General features: G+C 34.6%; 2 protein-coding genes and 2 long non-coding RNA genes across 4 annotated transcripts; 1 reads left to right on the top strand and 3 right to left on the bottom strand.

The window, feature by feature from the left end:
• Positions 1-881: 881 nt before the first annotated feature.
• Positions 882-2,590, bottom strand: LOC148771755 (uncharacterized). Its single transcript, XR_016030525.1, has 4 exons — positions 2,127-2,590; positions 1,862-1,920; positions 1,418-1,510; positions 882-1,230 (listed from the first exon to the last, which is right to left on the bottom strand). It is a non-coding gene; the product is annotated as an uncharacterized LOC148771755 (long non-coding RNA).
• Positions 2,591-5,088: 2,498 nt separating this feature from the next.
• On the bottom strand, positions 5,089-6,489 carry LOC148771754 (uncharacterized). Its single transcript, XM_088815211.1, has one exon. The coding sequence runs from the start codon at positions 6,487-6,489 to the stop codon at positions 5,089-5,091; it is 1,401 nt and encodes a 466-aa protein (XP_088671337.1).
• Positions 6,490-6,986: 497 nt separating this feature from the next.
• LOC148771753 (uncharacterized) lies at positions 6,987-10,580 on the top strand. The gene is made up of 2 exons (XR_016030290.1): positions 6,987-7,823; positions 10,377-10,580. It is a non-coding gene; the product is annotated as an uncharacterized LOC148771753 (long non-coding RNA).
• A 2,343-nt stretch (positions 10,581-12,923) lies between these two features.
• LOC105961565 (uncharacterized) lies at positions 12,924-19,481 on the bottom strand. The gene is made up of 7 exons (XM_088815505.1): positions 19,070-19,481; positions 17,610-17,651; positions 17,323-17,445; positions 16,405-16,640; positions 14,639-14,675; positions 13,447-13,504; positions 12,924-13,350 (listed from the first exon to the last, which is right to left on the bottom strand). The coding sequence occupies exons 1-7, from the start codon at positions 19,208-19,210 to the stop codon at positions 13,277-13,279; spliced, it is 711 nt and encodes a 236-aa protein (XP_088671631.1). The 5' UTR covers positions 19,211-19,481; the 3' UTR covers positions 12,924-13,276.

The raw sequence follows: 19,481 nt of genomic DNA, 5'->3' as shown, positions 1-19,481 counted from the left end.
TCCCTTCGATACATATGTCCCGATTGAACTAGAGGCATTATGGTTCATCGAGACCTCTTTATTAGTTCAGTAAATGTGCGATTGTTCTAAGTGTTGTAATCGGTACGTGCATGAATTAGGGAATCGAATTCCCTAATCATCACTTAGTCAGCTCCAGCCAGAGACTTTAAGATTACAAACTATGAGAACAAACATAACATCCAAGACTATTCTAGCGATCGAATCCCCGACTACAATGCATAGACCTCACACTATATTTTGGACTGCACAAACACTGGCCCTTGGGGCGGTCCTCGGTGGAACTCTGAGACAGGTCACGATACAGCTGGTCCTCTAGTGAAGTCACGGTGATGTCTAGGTCTTAAGTACTACTGTACAACTATACCATAGACATCTCTACTCGATTATTGAGAACCACTTAGAGATTTCTAGGGTGCAGGGAGTTCAGTGAACTCGTTAACTTACGAGCACCCACTTATGCATGCCAATATCACAATACCGTTTACTGATGAGACGCAGTACACATACACTAAGTCACTACAAGAAAAAGACTTTTTGACAACACACGGTACGCTTGTTAAAATCTATAGACTATGCACGCGTGAACGTGGTAGACGGACATGTTGTTAAAGCCGTAGGGGTTTAACAACGTGCGACGCGGGTTGCGGTTGCATTATAGCAGCAAGCACATTACGTTGTGATAAGGTATTTACAATATGCGTTTGTATGTTGTAACAGACCTTATAACTAGCCACCGTGGCATCTTGTAGTAGAGTTTCGACAAGATTCGTTTGCACCTTGTCAAATGATTTACTATTAGAAAAAAAAATATTTTAATAAATCGAAATCAGCATGTACAGAAGTCAAATTTTCGATAAATATCGATGCAAAACAATTTGAAATAAGCAAAAATCCTTTGAACACAAAATTATCCAACAATACTATAATCACGTATTTTGCAGTAACAAAAACAAAACTAATTTATTTTAGTTCAAACTATCTTAAAGTCTCCCATTGTTGAAAAACCTCAACATTGCTTTACCGTATAACTCAATCAGGTTTTTGGATGCCAAGTGCTCTAATAGTTCACAAAATAGGGTGAAAATAGCAACAAGTGTTGTTAACTAGTGTCGAAATAAATAAAAAATATTAAGAAAAAAATAGAAAAATCAATCACGAAAACATTCACACTTACTCCATATCCACTAGCTGAATTCTGATATACACTATCTGTAATAAAAAAAAATGTATTTGGTTAGACTTATGTACTAAAATTATGATAATATCACTAATAATATGGTGCTATGAAGCTGAACAACGCGTAGAACATGAATCACCTAAAAAGCATATCATCGGATACAATCACTAACTCACTATATGCAATTTTTTCTAGTTGTAGAAACCATAGAAATCTCACCAGATGAATCTTCCCTTCAGGGATTTATTAGCGGAATTAGAGTATCTGCAGATCAATTCTTTATGTTCATGACCAATCCAATCCAACAATCTCCTGTGAACACATAACCTAGTTTTAGGAACATTTAATATTTAGCATTTAACAAATACTAGAAAAAAATATTATAAAAAATACAAGACATTAAATATCTAGAAGAATCACTAATATTGTTTCCTTCTAAAATCAACATAAGTTAGAAGAGAAGCACAACCATCTAAAATTAAGGTCGGGGTCACATGCTGACATCACACTATTACTTATAAATATCTTTGAAACCATTTTCTCTGATTTATGCATTACCAGTTCAATCAAAATATATGGATTTACGTTAATATTAAGCAACAATAATCAAATAAACCATAAAATTTTATTAAAAAATGAAGCAGATAGAATGAAATCTCTCACCATGTGCAAAAATAAACTTTATATCCAGATCTCAAAAGATGAAAGTTGAGTCGGGATTCCTGAGAAACAAAAACAGTGGAGATGAAAAAAAAAAAAAACCCCAGTCAAATTTGTTAAAAGACATTCAACTAAACAAAACTACATAATGTCCTTACGAAAATCCCTTAAAACGAAATTAGTGTACACTTGAATTCAATTTAGGAATAAAATTAGGGCTTTCAGCAAAAACCGAACAGATCAAGGAGAGAGAGTAGAAGTGAATTACCTTAGTTGACAACGAATTAGTAGTGGGCGCGACGGTAGTTGTGGTGGAGTCCCAAATGGCCGGAGTCCAACCAAAATTTACATGAGAGCGAAAGAGATCGAGAGGTAGAAGTTAATTACCTGCAAATTAGCGGTATTGCAAATGGGGGAAATTCCGGACGGTGGTGGTGAGAGAGAGGTGGATTTGATTACCGGCGGTGATTGTTCGGAAAGAATAAAACTGCAAAATTCGGCCAGAATTTGTGCAAGAAAGCGAAATCGAGAGAGAATAAAGCGGAAGAGAGGCATTAATTACATTGGAAGAATATTGGTGGTGGTGATGGAAATTTTGGATTGTGGCAGGTGGTGTAAGGGATTTTTGACATTGGGGTGAAGAAAATGGAAAATTTAGGGTTTTTATTCTTGAGAAGAGAAGTTTGACAGAGAGAGACGTGTTAGGCCGGTTGGGTGAAAACTAGAATGACAAGAGGAAAAAATAATTTTTTTATCGGGCCTTAGATTTTTTTTCTCGTATTTTGTCTATAGTATGTATTTTTTAAATTTAATTTATTTTACTTTATGCCTCTTAAAAACTTATGGATATCGAATATTTAAAAAAAAATATTATATCGTTATTATATATTCATATTCAAATTAGTTTACAACATGTTCATGTAACTTGTTGTATTTAAAAGGAATTTACAACATACATTGAAATCTTGTAGTATATATTTTATACTTACAGCGTGCATTTGTGTCTTGTTATATGTAAATATTTTTATGACACGCAAGTGCATGTTGCAGTGCTTATTTTTTGCAACGTGCGTAAAAGGCATGTTGTAAAATATAACTTGTTGATATTATTGACAACCTACAGTAAAAACATGTTGTGAAATATACAATATGACAACGTGCTTTTACCGCATGTTATAAAATGCAAGTTGTTAAAAGTCAATTTTCTTGTAGTGAGTGCTAGTCTCTTATGAGAAAGGCCGATATCCTCATTGGTGGCGTAACCCTTCGACTAGGAACATGGTTTAACAGTTATAATAATTAATTAAATATCTCACGATCCTAAACGATCAATTACAAGTAATTGTAATAACTGTAAGGACTATATCTATGTTTGAACAAGGGACAAAGATATAGAATGCCAAAGTGTTTTATCACTAATACGAAAAATGATTATTTATTACAAGAGCAAATGAAAAGACCACAGCCACAAGTTGGCTTGTTGGTCACCTATTCTAACAAAAACTTCCTCCAGTTGAAATGCGAAAGGAGGAGGCAGGCTCAAAGCGAGCAAATTGAATTGTTTGATATGCACTCTTAGAGGTAAAAAGCCCTGACTTGGAGGGCTTCCAAAAGAGTGTTTAAGGCAAGGCCACAGGGAAGATATGGATTTTTAAGATCTCATTACTTACATCAACTGGGAAGAGGTAGTGAAGGAGATCTTGATTCCATAGAAAACTCCCTGCAAAGAAAAGGTATTTCATTGATGAGAGGTTGTGAGGGGAAAGGGATGCGGGGGGAATGAAGCTACTGATGGTTGGAATCCAAGGATCAGGCCAGATTTTGAGAGAACAAACGAGGGTCAATTAGATGGAATAAACCCGGTTTTTTTTTTTACTTGAAAATGTCCTTCAGAACTAGGTATCAGATTGAGGACAAGAGTGATATTCAACAAATCTTGATTTCTAAGGTACTTAGAGGAGAGCAGTTGTACCCTGAGATTATTCGGTTTGGAGGCAATATTCCAGGAATTTTTGGAGAATAGGGCCAAATTGCAATTACTCATTATTTTAAACCCTAATCCACCAACACATTTAAGGAGACAATTGAGTCCGAGCTTTTCAACATGAGAGAGTTACCTTTACTATTCTTACCCCACCATAATTTTCTAATGTTTGTGTCAAGCTTATCAAATATCCTCTTGGGTATCAAGAAGATTGACATAGAGTATGATGGTAAAGCTTGAGCCACATATTTGACAATAATGATTCTATCAGCTTGGGATAGATTTCTAGCTCTCCAACCACATAACTTGTTACCAAGATTTTCAGAGAGTTTCTTAAAGGTTGAATATCTGGTCTTTTGGTGACGAAAGGGGAGGCCAAGGTGCTTAGAATTATGGTCACGTTCCTTAAAATTCAAGATGTTCATAATGGCAATCTTGTCTTGGGGGTCAGTGTTTCTGCTGAAATGAATAACAGATTTCGAATTGTTTGGATGTTGATTGGACCAGAGAGAAAAGGTGTCAATGATTTGTTTAATGCAGAGAGCATCTTTGGTAGAAGCTCTACAAAAATTGACAAGGTCATCTGCATAGAGAAGATAGTGAATGGATGGGCTGGTTCTGGATATTTTTATACCTTTGAAATGGCCATTGCTTTCCTCCCTACTAAGCAATCTGGAAAGAAGTTCAATATAAATAATAAAGAGAGAATGGGAGAGAGGGTCTCCATGTCTAACACTTCTTGAGGGTTTCAGATTGCTATAGAGAGCACCGTTGATAAGAAATGACATGCTAGAGTTGGAGATGCATTCCGTAACCCATTTGATAAAAGTCCTGCATAAGCCAAGAGATGTGAGTATGCAGTTGAGAAGGCCATTCAAGTCTATCAAAAGCTTTTGCAAGATCAATTTTTATAGCCATAAGAGCATTTCTTCCCTTTTTCTTGTGGAGATGATTCATGATTTCATGGGTGATGATGATGTTGTCTTGTATGTTCCTCCAATTTACAAAAGCCATCTGCAATGGATAGATAAAGGAATCTAAGTGAGACTTGAGTATGTGTGCAATAATTTTGGAAATAATCTTATATGTAACATTGCAAAGACTGATTGGCCTAAAGTGATCAACTCTATAGACATTGGAGTTTTTTTGGAATGAGGGCAATGAAGGTGTGATTAAAAGATTTTAAAAGAAATTCATTTTTTAAGAAGTGTTGGACAGCAAGAATGAAAGTTGTTTTTGTAGTTTTTCAAAAACTTTTAAAGAAAATAGGGGAGAGGCCATCTGGACCAGGACTCTTTTTCGAGCCAAATGAGAAGAGAGTTTTTTTTATGGTTTTGTGACAAGGGATAGTGACAAGATCATAATTGCATTGACTGGAAATGACATTGGTGAACAGGCCATCAAAGTTGGGAGGAAAAGGTGTTTCATTTGGAGGGAACTCAGTTTGAAAGAGAGCGTCGTAGAAACTCAAAAAAATAGAGCCAATCTTGTCCCAACTGGTGAAGACCTCACTGTTCAAATGTTTAATGGAGTTGATTCTGTTGTTTCTTGAATGAAGGATGGTGGTGAGATGAAAATAGCTGGAGTTAGCATCTTCTTCACTTAACCACTTGTCCTTAGATTTTTTATGCCAAAAATTCTCCAGGTTTTTGTATAAAACATGAAGAGCAATTTGCAAGTTCTCGTCCAAAGTCAGATTATCCGCAAATTGCTCTTCCTTTTGAGTTCTTTCAATTTCATATTTTGTGTGATCAATTTTTGAGTGAATGTTCCCAAAGTGTGTAGAGTTCCATTGCTTGAGAGCCTTTCTGAGATTCTTGGTTATGGAATGGAGTTTGAAGAGAGGGGAGCCATGGACTGGTTGGTTCCAACTTGAGTAAACAATATTAGAGCAAGAGGGGTCTGTAAACCACATGGCTTCGAATTTGAATGGTTTCGTGATGTTTTTTGGGTCAATCAAGGAATTTAAAAGAAGAGGAGTGTGGTCCGAAGAGATAGTGGGGAGGTGGGTGATCTTAGCATGAGGGAAAGCCGTGAGCCAAAGGGGGTTAGGAACACCTCTATCAAACCTTTCTTGGATATTAGCCAAACCAACTCTTGTATTATTCCATGTGAATGGTCTGCCATGAAAACCAAGGTCTAGAAGGCCAAGGTTGTTGAAAAGGGAGGAGAGACAGTGTTTAGAGTTGGAGGCAAAAGGAAGACCACCGTGTTTTTCGTTTTGGGAAGTGACAGCTGTAAAGTCACCGATGAGTAACCAAGGATCGTTGATGGCATAAGCGATACTGGACAACATGTCCCAGGATAGGGTTTTACCTTCCGAAGAACAAGGACGGTAGACCCCAGTAAAGAACCAAGAAGGGGAGATTGAATCAGATAAAATGAGAATGTGAATGAGAAAATTGTTATGGGAGAGAACATGGAGTTTGATATGATCACTCCATGCAAGAAAGAGACCGCCAGAAGTACCAACGGGGGGAACGCAGAAAGAGTTTGGGAGGGAGGAGGAGGAGAGAACTTTTGTAATTGAGGTTTTAACTTCACAGAGAAAGACAAGGTCAGGACGAGAAGCCCTCAAGAGAAACTTGAGGGCGCGAATTGCCTTGGGTTTGGCTAACCCTTGGCAATTCCAGGAGATTGTTTTCATAGGAATTATTCCCTCGACCCCTTGGGGTCTGTAGGTTTGTGAGCAGTGCTCGAGTTTTTTGATTTGTTTACTGTGGTTTTGATGAATTCTTCTTCTTTGATCTCATCAATGATGACTAAGGTTCTGGCACTTTTGTGGAGAGATGGGGTGCCATCAGATGATCTCGCAATCGAGAAAATCTTCCTCCCAGTATTGTAGTCATTAAGCGATGATATTGAGAATTTCATAGTGTGTGTTGTGAGCTCATGGTCTGGCTGCGGGGATCTAAGGGGTAAGAATGGTGATGGGTTATGGTAGGTGTTTTCATGGGGACCAGACAAGGATAGAAACATTATGTCTGGGAAGTCTGATTTGAGTTTTTTTGATTGGTTTTTATAGACGTTTCTTTTGCCAACGGATTAATTATGCTCATTGGAAGGACCAGGAGAATTTAAGTAAGAAGACCAATTAGGCAAGTGGCCCATTTAAATCTGCTCAGAGGTTAAAATGTAACAGCCCGCATTTTCATAAGCATTTATATATGATTATATTGAAAATATAGTAAATACGAATATACGTGCATTTCATGAACCGAGTAGCAATTTATACGTTCTCTATGTGTTTATGTGATTTAGATACATTATAGTATTTTTAGAAGTAGACATTATTATTAATTGAGTAGTTGATTCTAATTATGTGATTTAATGAATTATGTGCTTTAGTCCATGGATTTTAATGATGTGCTTTAATTGATAATTAATCTAGGATTGAAATGATGTGATTAATTGGTATCCTAATTATAATTTATGAATTATATGTTTTAGTGTGTGTGTATTGGCCGTGTGTTGTGTGTGAGGGGAAAGAGGATTACCCCCTAAGTTTATTAATTACTAAGGACTCCCCTCTTCTCTTCTATATTGCTAAGAAGCCCCAAGGTATATTCTCCCAAATTGCTAATAAAACCCCAATGTCTTTTATATTGCTAATAAGGGCCTCATCTCCCCTATAAATAAACCCCTCCTCTTCACATTCTCTTCACACCAAAAACGTCAGCCAAAAGGCCCTCTCCTCTCCCTCTCCTCTCCCTCTCCATCGATCAAACACAGCCCCAAAGAAGAACTATCTTCTTCCCCTTCGAGTCAAGAAGCTCCCATCAAAGCCCCTTCCTCTTCTCTCTTCGATTCCTCTCCTCCTCTCGAAAAGAGAAACTCCATCTTCTTTCTTCAAGAAACAGCCCCTTCACATCCTTTAAACTCAGCCCCAATGCCATCCAAGAACATCCAAGCCAAACCCGCCGAAAAAGCCACCGAGCCTTTGGTTTTCTTACCCCTCCATCTTCGATTTCTTGCTCTTGGGTAAGGACGTTTGTCTTTACTGAAATAATAACCTAATTAATATAAATTATATGGGTTTTAATGAATTATATGTTAGTGGTATTAATTTTGGGCTTTAGAAGTTAAAGTTCTTGATGAACACTTCTTGAATTTCAGTTTCGTAGCTTCTGATTGTATTGCATGTCTCATCGGGTAATCCCTAAGATAAAATTATGAAATTTGATGGTAGTCTAGATCTTTTGGTTAGCTTCATGTGGATATAAATTGTGCATAAATCGGATTTGTATTGAGTGAGTTATGAATCGTTTTCTGAATCTGCACAGTTTCGGAGTCATCCACGAATTATGTGTTAAATAGCTTTTTATACTACTCTTATTGAAGTGATTTCACTCGAATATGATTATGTACTTATGAAACTAATATTCTACGAAATTTGGTAATTTTTGGATTAAGTGATGAATTATTTGGTATTTTTAAAGTTAGTGGATCTGTTCTGAATTTCTGCTTATGTTACCGCACTAAATTGATTATATCTCTTACATAGGTGAGTTTCTTCATAAACTGTTTTAACCCTATAAACTAGACGTAGATATGAACATGTGTTCAAAATTTCATCAGGTTTGGATCTACGGTTTAGGAGATATGAATTTCTGAAGTTGTAGTGCCTAAACTGCCAGATCTGTTTTGATCAAAGATGTAGATATAGATTACTAATGAATTTTCAGGTTTTCAGTCTCGGAGTTTACTGCATGTTTCACAGATGCCCTGTTTTCCAAAAATCACTAAAGTTTATGGGTAACTAGATATTTCTGTTCTCTTTAATTTGATATATTTTAATCATCAATCAGATTTCAGATGATTAAGATATGAATTATTTACTAAACCTGCACAGTTTTTGAGTCAGCTGAGGATTTGCTTTTAAAATCGATGTTTTTCCTAGTTAACTTCTTTAATTCCACTTGGAATGGATTTAGAACTTATAAAACCAGTCTTCGACAAAGGTGTGCAGTGTTTTAACAAAAGGGTGATTTATTGGGTATTTTTAAAGTGGTTGGTTCTGTTTCTGAAAGTGTGACCATACTACTGTACTGTTTCACTTATTTCTCTTAGGCTACTGTTTATTTTGGAAAACTGTTTTAAAAGAGTCTTTTCCACTGATACAGGAGTATTTTGTTAAAGTTTCAGAATTTTTGAAGTTATGGTCTAAGAGAAATGTATTTTTAAAGTTAAAAGTGTCAAAACTGTCCGATTTTCCTAAAAGGTAAACTACTTGAATTAAAGGGTCCTTTGTGAGCATGGTTTTGTGAGCATGGTTTAAACTCTTGAGGCATAACTTAACGTAACAATTGAAGATAGATGAAATTTCCCATGAGTATTGAGCTACATCTAAGAAATATTCTTAGACTAATCTAGGATTAAAACCATAAGTTGTTCGTTGAACTTACTATGTACTAGTACCTATAATGAATTAGATTTCCCGATAATTCTTTAAATAGGAAGCGTTGAATTTCATTATGTGTATCTGAATTATGTGATTTACTCTTGTGAGGTTTAAGTATGTATATGTACAAATATATTTATACGAATATCGATAGTTTAGACCTATGATGTTATAGGCGTACTCCCCTCGGGTTGAGGAAACTTATAACTCATAGTTATAAATTAGAGTATATACGTATATGTATAAGTATATAAATACGGAGAAGTGCCTATGTGTGTATGCGTGTAAAAGTATATGTGTCTTTATTACTAATGTTTAATCTATATGTTCTTACTAGTGTTTCGGAAATTGCTTCCGTTTTTATGATTTGATTATCAAGTTATGTGATTTAACTCCTTCGAATTATGTGAAAGACGTACTTGAAATTGTTACTGTTGATTTAAATGGTGTATTAAGATCTTCAATTTACGTGCATTCCTCGAGTCATTAAATGGTTGCATGGTCTAGTATAGAAGAGTCGAAACAGTGACGTTGCTCCGATGAATAGACACGGGATACGGCGGGCCGGTATCCCAAAATGACAAGTTACTATAGACTGCAGGGTGGGTAGCTCTCACCAAAGACCGGGCTCAGTATAAAAAACGTCTATTGTCGATGCTTACGTTAGGGTTTTGATAGGGATCCCGTCATACGCATCTACGCATAAAAATAATTTTGGAAGAAAAACGATTTTCAAAAGATTTTAAAAGAAATTTCAAAAGGGACTTTTTGCCTAAATCAGATTTGCAAGTAAATTGTGAATTAAATTACAAGAATGATTCCCATAATGATTTTAAGCAGTTTTTGAAACAAAACTATATTTTCGTTGTAAAGCTCTCGATTTCAAGAGAAAATATGTTATGTGCTTATATGTGTATTTATGTGATTGAATATGTGTGACGTGTTTGTATTTCATTAGTTACGATGATGGATAGAGATAATATAATTCGTTGGAAAGAACATAGACGAATACTTTAGGACTCCCATAGGTCGTGAGAGATACGATGAGAGAGGCGTGAGTTCGTTAGACTAAGACTAATGTCCTTACTGAGCTAGTGGTTGGGCTCATGCTTTTATGCAAATTATCTTTTCAGGTTCTCCAAACTACGTAGGAGGCCGGCGGAGAGGAGTTCGAGGAATCACGAGCCTTGGTGCCTAGATTATTTTACTCGTATTTTCTACGCAACGTTTTATCGAAAAACTAATCACATAGTATAATCTTATTTTGTACTCTGATTGGAACCCAGTCTATTAAACGGGGGTATCTTAAATAAAGTTTATTTCCTTCCGCTGTCTTACGAGTGTTTTCTAAACCCCGGTGATGTTTGATGTGGATTATTCCGCCACCTCGAGATTATTTTCAAAATCCCGTTCATGTTATGGTACACTCTCTATGAAAAATCTTATTTTCTGATTGTGGGTTAGATTTGAAGTAAAGGGAAATGGTTCACAAATTTTAAAGTGGTTTTTCTCAAAGTTCAAATTTGTTCCAAACGTTTTTAATAAAGTCCGTGTTTTTCTAAAATTTCTTTTAAATCATTGAGGGTGCTACATAAAATTTCACGACTCCACGAACATGGTATGGTATACCTTTAGGGCCCTTTTGGTTTGCATTATTAGGCATGATGGGATATGTTGTACCCCATAGTACAATATTTGGTTCAAAGGTTTTGCCATCCTTGACATCCGGCCCCACTGATTTAATCACCCATTTGATTTATTAGTTATCAAGCCAATTTTGGCTTGACAGTTTATCCCTTCAATTATCCCACCATTACACCCATGTGAATTTTCGAAAATACCCTTACATCATACAAAAATTACAAATTTATAAAAGAACTAAATTAATTTATATTTATATATAATTTTTTATGTCCTATTTTGCAACCATTTTTTTCTAATTACTTTAACACTAAATATCGGGTAGCACAATCATAATCTACTATATCTATATTTTTTTTAATTATTATTGTTATTATGTTATCTCCTATTTTCCAACATAAATTCTCTAAAAAAATTGCTTCATTTATTTAATGATCAATTTCATATTATGACAATTAAGTTTTAAAAGTTTTTTTTTTTGAATGAGTTTGTATTATTAAATTTGTATAAATGTTAAAGTTGCTACCGATATCACTAATAAATTTTATTATAATTGTTATTATCATGTAATAAACTAATCATTATTTTCATTTGAAATGATATCTTGTGCGATAAATGCTAGTTATATATAAATACTCAATTCACCATTATATTGTATTGTGATAGCTATTTGATTAGTATACTAATTATCACATCAAACTCACGATTAATTACACAAAAAATGCATGAACATCTAAACGGAAAAAAAAAATACTCAGATTAGTTCAACTAATTCCGTAAACACAGATTTGTGCAAATATACCCTCATGTATATCATATTGAAAATTACTACAAAAGTATCGGAGAAATGACTACAAAAATATCGAAGAAATGAAGATCATTAAAAAATAATGTTAGTGCATGACCAAATTAATTATCCATAATGACCAAATTAACATGTACACGTGGGATAACGAGTTTGAAATACCACACATATTACATATGGAGATACAAAGCAGTCCAAAGTCTAAACAATAAGGGCATTATAGTCATTTTACAAATAATCCCACATTAAACTGGTTTATCAGCTATACAAAACACGGTATTGTTCATCATGGGATTATTAGTTTCAGCCCAATACAACCAACCAAACGACATACTTAGTATTGTGAATCAACAGTTTAATCCCAATACTACATATCCCATCCATACCTATCTATCTAACCCACCCAACCAAAAGAGCCCTTAGTTTTTATTTTAAGGGTAAATTACACCCACACTCCTGAGGTATGCTTAGATAATTTTTAGGTCCCTATGGTATCGATAATTACACTCATCCCCTGAAACGTAGTTAGAAACTCTAACGGGATAATGCATTGGATACATTATTCTGATAGGGTTCTAATGAACTATTACTTTTAGCTAGTGGTGGAGTTAACAGAGAGTTATGGGGAGTTATGGGGTGAAATGACTCCCCCAATATTTCTTAAATCACCCATAACTCTTTGTTGTCTTCACCAGCTCCTGAAACCAATAGTCCGTTAGAACTCTATCGTAATAACGTATCCAATAATCCCATTAGAGTTTATAACTACGTTTCAAGGGGTGAGTGTAATTATCGATACCACATGGACCTTAAAGTTATTTAAGCATACCTCATGGGTGTGGGTGTAATTTACCCTTATTTTAAATATTATTTTAAGTAGACGCAAACAATTTATTTTTCTCTAATAAATAAGAAAAGCCCGACGTATTGGATCAACAAAAAACTACTGAAGTGTATTGCATCAACAAAAAAATACTTAAACACTTGGTTAAATGTTGGCAAAGCAACTTCCACAAGTAATCAATTCCATGGACAACTGGATCTACGTATCAGCAACTTGCAAAGGAACTCACGAATACATATATACGCTGAATCTGCGATGTACTCATACGAAAAAATATATACATTACATCTCGAATAAATCTCCCTCCGGTATCCACATTTTCAAGACAATTCTCCTAAAACAGTCGGGAATACCAAAATAAAATTAAACGCCTACGCAATTCCATTGTAAAGGAAAACATTCAATCTTATTTCCTATTCATTTTTCCGAAACATATCCGAGAACAGTTTCTCTACAGTAGAGCAAATATTAACCAAAAGTATGTTTTAGAAAATTTACATCACCTGCATTAACAATCAGATTATGATTTCGTAACTAATCCAGTGACCATGTAATACTTATTTCCTTTGACATGATTACAGGAGGCTCCAGAGCAAGTATCCGAATCTATAATTATACTACCCACCTCAAAACCGAAAAAAGAAAAAATAAATAAATAAATTCAGACAGATTGTATCACCACTGTCCAACACAACGTCTATTAATGGTGAATATGACAACGTGTAAAGCTGTCTAACCGTTGACTATTTGTTCTTTCTTTCAGACTTGATAGCCTCGTACGACACCATAATTTCCTTGAATTTTGCTTCAGCAAACTCTGCAGACAAAACAAATACGCCTCAGCTAATGCAATTGTGACCAATCAGATGAAAGATGAACAGTTGATAGTATATATATTTATTGAGTTCACTACCTTTCTTATTCTGATTCTGGTCGGGGTGAAATTGCTTTGCCTTCGTTCTGAACGCTGACTGTAAATAAACAACGGGTTATAGGAAGTGGTAGACAGAGTTATCAGATAAACGTCAATAACAAAAATAAGCTCGGAGTGTAATTAATAGCAGAAAGGATCATAGACGCAAAATGTAACTAGACAATAATTAATAAAAATATTTCATATATTGAAAAATAGCGAGAGAACATATGTGCCCTTGAACTCTTCCATTCAAGTGATATTTTAGGATAAAAATATTTAACCTTCAATCTTTCATCGTATTTTTTAACCAATTAATTAATCCACAGTCATAGCAATTGGTGAAGTACAATCGTTGGATGATAAACTAGAATTATTGGAGCTCATTCACATGAAACTATATCGTGATCAAAACTTACAAATTCGTAAAGTTCATTTCCGATTCTATTTGCTTAGTGATGATCAATGTGTTGAGCAGCATATACCAAATGATTTTCATCATCAACTTCATTGTATTAGAGATATACGCATCCTTATCAGTGAAAAACTAATAATTCAGTAGGTTTTTACCGAGTCGGGATCAGAAGAAACTATTACTTAAGCGAGGTTATTAAATTATCGAGTATTAATTTATCGAGGTTCTACTGTATATATGTCTTTTGCATCATTGGAATAATTAATAAACCAGCAATTCTCCCCGTGCGACGCACGGGGTAGCATTGCAAAAATGAAGAAAATTTAAATATATGATACTTCAACTGTATTAAAAAATAAATCATCATCAGCGTGTGTAAGAGAGAGAGAAAGAGTTAAAAAAAACACTATCCGAAAGGATTAGGATCTTGCTGGCGGATTTGAAAATCTGATTTGCTATGAAAGTCATTAGTGAAAAAGGACTGAAAAATAGGAGATAAAAAAAGTATTAATGATTATTAATTTTACAAAAATTACAAATATGCCATTAGAATTTCTTAGGTCGCCAAGCCTCGACCAACAAGGTTGGTAGAAAAAACATTTTGATGGTTACCTAAAAAAATTACAGTTTAGTTCAAGTGTAATGATGTAGTAGACAAAAGTACAACTATTTGCATTGTTGGAATATTTGTGCAATTGCATCGGATAATAAGTTTTCATTTGCTGTCAGTTAAATGATACACATGCATAAGAATAGTTAAGAAACATTAGCAAGTACCTTTATCTCGTCATCTGTGTAGGGTTTCGTCCTCAGCCTGCAAAAAAGAGGAGGACATAGGCAAAGTGATGAACTTACGCATGCAAGAGTTGTTCATCATACAGATGCAAGTATTATTAAATTCCGCCTCGTTAAGGCAGTGATATGATCCAATCAAGAGAATAAAGATAATACATGCAAAATGTTACACAAGCAGTATGTAACAGCTTTAAAGACACACAGACGGAATAGTATACGAGCATATGAACTTTTTTATGTCACGATAGCATGCCATTGCCGCATAAAATCCTTATCAATACTTGATTAATAAGCTGATATGACATAACGGATCTCCCTAATATAGCTCAAATTCTCGAACTAAATACCAAGAATTTTCCTCATATTGTTAGTGTCCACAGCTCAAAATGACAGGAATTAGAACATAGCTATTATTTCTTAATCCCTAACCAACAAAAGGTCTCTGTCACTTGAATTCTTAAATTTATTGGGGTTGCATCTAAATCTACACTGAAGATGCTACTACAAAATTTGAAATGCAAAATATTTATCATTATGTTTTGCGTAAATTACGGCCACCCCCCGAGGTAAGGTCAAATTACGAAAAATGCCCTCCTATTCGGGTAATTACAATCACCCATCAACTATGAATATTCACGTCCACCCTTACGGTGTCAAATTTAGTGGAATTTTCTAAATTATATGGAATATTCTCCAGTTTGTACCCATTTTACCCCATTCGAGCTCCACATTTTGAAACAATTTGAAACAAGATGTGTGCTTGTAAATATTCAACTATGAATATTCTACAAATTGGAGAACATTCCACGGAATCTAGAAGATTATGTTGAACTTGACAACATAAGTGTGGGCGTGTAAGAAGAATCACAGTTAGAGAGGTGGTTGTAATTACCCAAGCAGGAGGGGTTTTTTTCATAATTTGACCTTACATCAGGGGTGGCCATAATTTACCCCTATGTTTTAATGATTATTGTTTCTTCAAATGTTCTATGTGTTTCACAACTAATGGTACAAGAACAAGTAGATATGGTGACTTTATTTGATAGTAATCCCATGCCCCCAACTGCGACTAGTTACTTCAAAAACTCTATGAAGTTTGACACACTCACTACTATATCCACTATCTATGACAAAACAATATTGACAAGAGAATTACATTAGAAAATGTCTTCCAGAATACAACAAATCATTTCTTTACATCAAAAGATTCAAACACATTTTCATTCCCCACCCGTTCTCCAACCCTTAGATGTTTTTTTGTAGAATGCCAGAAATAATAGTAAATATTGTCTTAGTTTTTCCTCAAAATTTGTGATTGAAAACCTTTCCATGCAGTAACACAAGCAAGTAATAATTTTTCAAAGACTGAAAATAGCAAGATGATCTCTAACTAGGACAAAGCAAATTAAAGATGCCTTAATTAATTCATTTTCAACTTGTGCCTTAATTAATTCATTTTCAACTTGTGCCCAAAGTATTTTTTTGGAAGATAATTTTTTCTTTCCGTTTACGTAGTCTCAACCATGCCCAAAGTAGCAGCGAAAACACTGGAAACTTGCAGGGAATAAAATGTCGACAGCTGTATATCTCTGCTGCCAGCTTATGTGTTAAAAGCGCTTTAACTCTTGTTCTTTTCTTTTTTAAATTTTTTTCCCTACTTAAAGAAAATGATGGGGCTGCACACTTTACTATGTTTCTTGTCGATCAAAAGTTTAGCTGTAGTATCTCGTATTTGGAGAATAACGCACCTGTCAAGGCCAAGGACTGAATAATGATGTGATAACGGAGCTCTTGAATTGGGAGTAGGAGTCCCCTTAAAACCATTATTGTAATCTCTGAACGAGGAATCTGCTTTCCAGTACCAATCGTTCCTCTGAGAACGCTGATTGTATGCACTTTCACCATTTTCTTGCCAGCTCTCGTAACCCCTTCTAAACTTGTTTCTCTCTCTGTTAAATACACTTTGCATCCGCCGAATTCGCTCCTACAAAAAGCATAACAACTTATCTATATGCTAAATAATTTACTTACATTACCAAAATTTCTAGGACCCGATCAGCAGTCCTTAGCAATCGTACTAGACTGCAATTTGAATAGCATTTTGATAATTTCCATCTTGGTTTTGTTTATAAAGCATATTGGTCTCTGAATAAGTCAAATACTAGTATTCTTTTTATCCTAGTAGAGTTGGCTTTTCAGAAAAAGTTCACTAAATATTTATGCAATTTCAGTATTATAAAACCAAAGTCAATAAATCAGTCCCCCGTTTTTTTTTCTCTGAATCTCTTTTAGGTCTAGAAGTTTTCGAGCTTCATCTTACCTGCTGGACAGTTTCAATTTAACAGCTATCTACACGAGTATAAATGACGTCACCCTTCTCAAATAAATGATAAGTTCCTAAATTGTCTTCATTCTACAAGATTAGGCAGCCATCAAAATTTAAAAAGAATAAAAGAAAGACATATTAAAGAGACGGATCCAACAGACAACACTAGATAAGCAGAAAACGTTAAAGCTAGAATAATGGTCAATTTTATAAAATGATAAGTATCTGTACATGTAGTCAACTGTGTACGAAACAAAAAAAAAAAAAAAAAAAAAAAAAAAAACAAGTATGAATAAGATACCTAAACAGTGAATAAAAACAGCTTCAAAATAAATCTCACCACTCTCTCCATTTCTTCTTCGTATTTTTCTTGCATACGACGATTATATCTTCTCCATGCATCCTCTTGAAAATCAGTTCGAAAAGAACGACTACTCTTCCGAGATGACTGAGACCTGCTCGACTTTTTACGGTTCATTAAAGTTCAAGGTCAGTGTAAGTTAATGAAAAACAATGATCTATATCGGTCATGAAAGAAAACATTTGTTATCCACACGGAAGTGCACTTCTATATTCACTTGCACCACTGAAAGATAAATAAATTAATACTAGAATGCCAACGATTACCTGCGAGTATACCCGATCAGTAGTCCTTAGTAATCTGGTAACCTGCGACATATATATAAAAATTACCAAAAAAATGAAAATAAATGCAGTACATCTATGATGCAGATAAATCATAATTAAAAATAGAAAGCCTTAATCTAAGATATATTTGCATAGATGCAATAAAAATTCAAATTATTTCATTATTTTTCACCGTTAGATGGTTATGTTCTAATGAAAACAAAATCACGCTATTATTGACATGTATTATTTTTTGTGTTAGCTCAAGCAAGATAATATCGCCCCAACGATGCATATGTCTCTACAGTGATTTTGGTTGCTCAACTGATTGCTTATATACTCTAACGGCATTTGCTACACCCAAAATTAAGCTTGTATTTTATACAGGGAGATCTTCAGTACAGTGCCACTTTCTCCATCTTAATTCTTCCTTTAAATTCAAAACTGGATATTTGCTAGAGATATGTGAATGGAAGATAAGCTATAGGAAAAGGCCATGTCTCTAATGCTGAACATGTAAGAATGTTATGATAAAACGATTCTGTGGAAAAAAACGGGCGTGCCACTTGAAGGACACTATCCATTGTGGATTTTTACATCTTTATATGCATTATATGCACCATAAGAAAACGATCAACGAAGACCACATCCAACCAACTATTTGATTTCCCCAAACACATTTCTAAACTCGAGAAACTTTCGTTAAAAAGCATATTAAAAGGAATCTAAATACTTATCAGCTATTGACTCATATTCAACATTGCAGAAAACATACCACAAAACAACATACCACAAAACAGCTATCAAATCCCAAAAGCTAGCAATGTCCTGCCAAAACCCTCAAATCTTTTTCACGGAATCAATTTCATCACCCTTTCCATAGGAACTTCGAAATCCACGAACCAAACAGAACCTAAATGTACACAACAGCAAAATCTACAAAACTTCGATGCAATCTTCATATACATCTACCAGAGAAGGATGTCATAAAACCGGATGTTTCATAGAACTCCTCTACTCTGCACATCCTAACGTTGAATACCCTTTATTAACTGGCACCGTCACTTTGATCCGAATTGGGTCTTCTTAAACTGGCAGGTAAAGTTCTAAAGAGCCTAAAAACTGTTTCGGGTGAAATTTCAATATTCGAAACAACCGATTTCTCAAACCTGCACATTGACTTATAAATTACAGTGCTCTGAAATTTTTAAATTCTGTACAATATTAACATGTTTATCGTCATTGACTCATTGTCGATTAACTAAACATACCTAAATATGTTCATATTAAACACAAATAATCAATAAGCCCTAATAATTATCAAAAACCCTAAACTAAATGTCATTACTTACTACGGCGTGCAATTTTCCAAAACAAAACACTTCAATGAAGATGAATTAAATCAATATTTAAAAAAAAAAAAAAAAAAAAAAAAAAAAAAAAAAAAGCAGATAGCTTACAGCGACTCTGGTGAGAGTAGCTCCTATTAATCCAAAAACTAGAATTCGCCATAGTTTAATGCCTTCTTCTTTTTCCTGATAATCTCTCTTTGGTTGCGCCCATGTATTATTCCGTTTATCGCCTTCTTCCTCTTTGTTCATTCCTTTTTTTTTTTTTTAGGGGTGTTTGGCTCCTGGATCAACTCAATCCAATAATTTCGAACGATTGATGATTTTGAAACTCCAGTTGATTGAATTCATAATCTCGAAACCATCTTCAACTCACTTTCATGGAACGCTAAAGTTAAAAAGAAAAAAAAAAAAAAATTATACCGCCTTCGAAAAAGAATAGATTGTTCTTTTTTTTCTTTTTTTTTTTTCTCTTTTTTTGGGGACCTTTTCTTCTCTGAGGAGGAGTCTCCGTGGTGTGGTG

The sequence above is a fragment of the Erythranthe guttata genome, chromosome 3, assembly GCF_056151865.1.
Source record: "Erythranthe guttata isolate IM_541 chromosome 3, IM_541, whole genome shotgun sequence".
NCBI lineage: Eukaryota > Viridiplantae > Streptophyta > Magnoliopsida > Lamiales > Phrymaceae > Erythranthe > Erythranthe guttata.
This window is presented reverse-complemented; position numbering and strand designations above follow the sequence as displayed.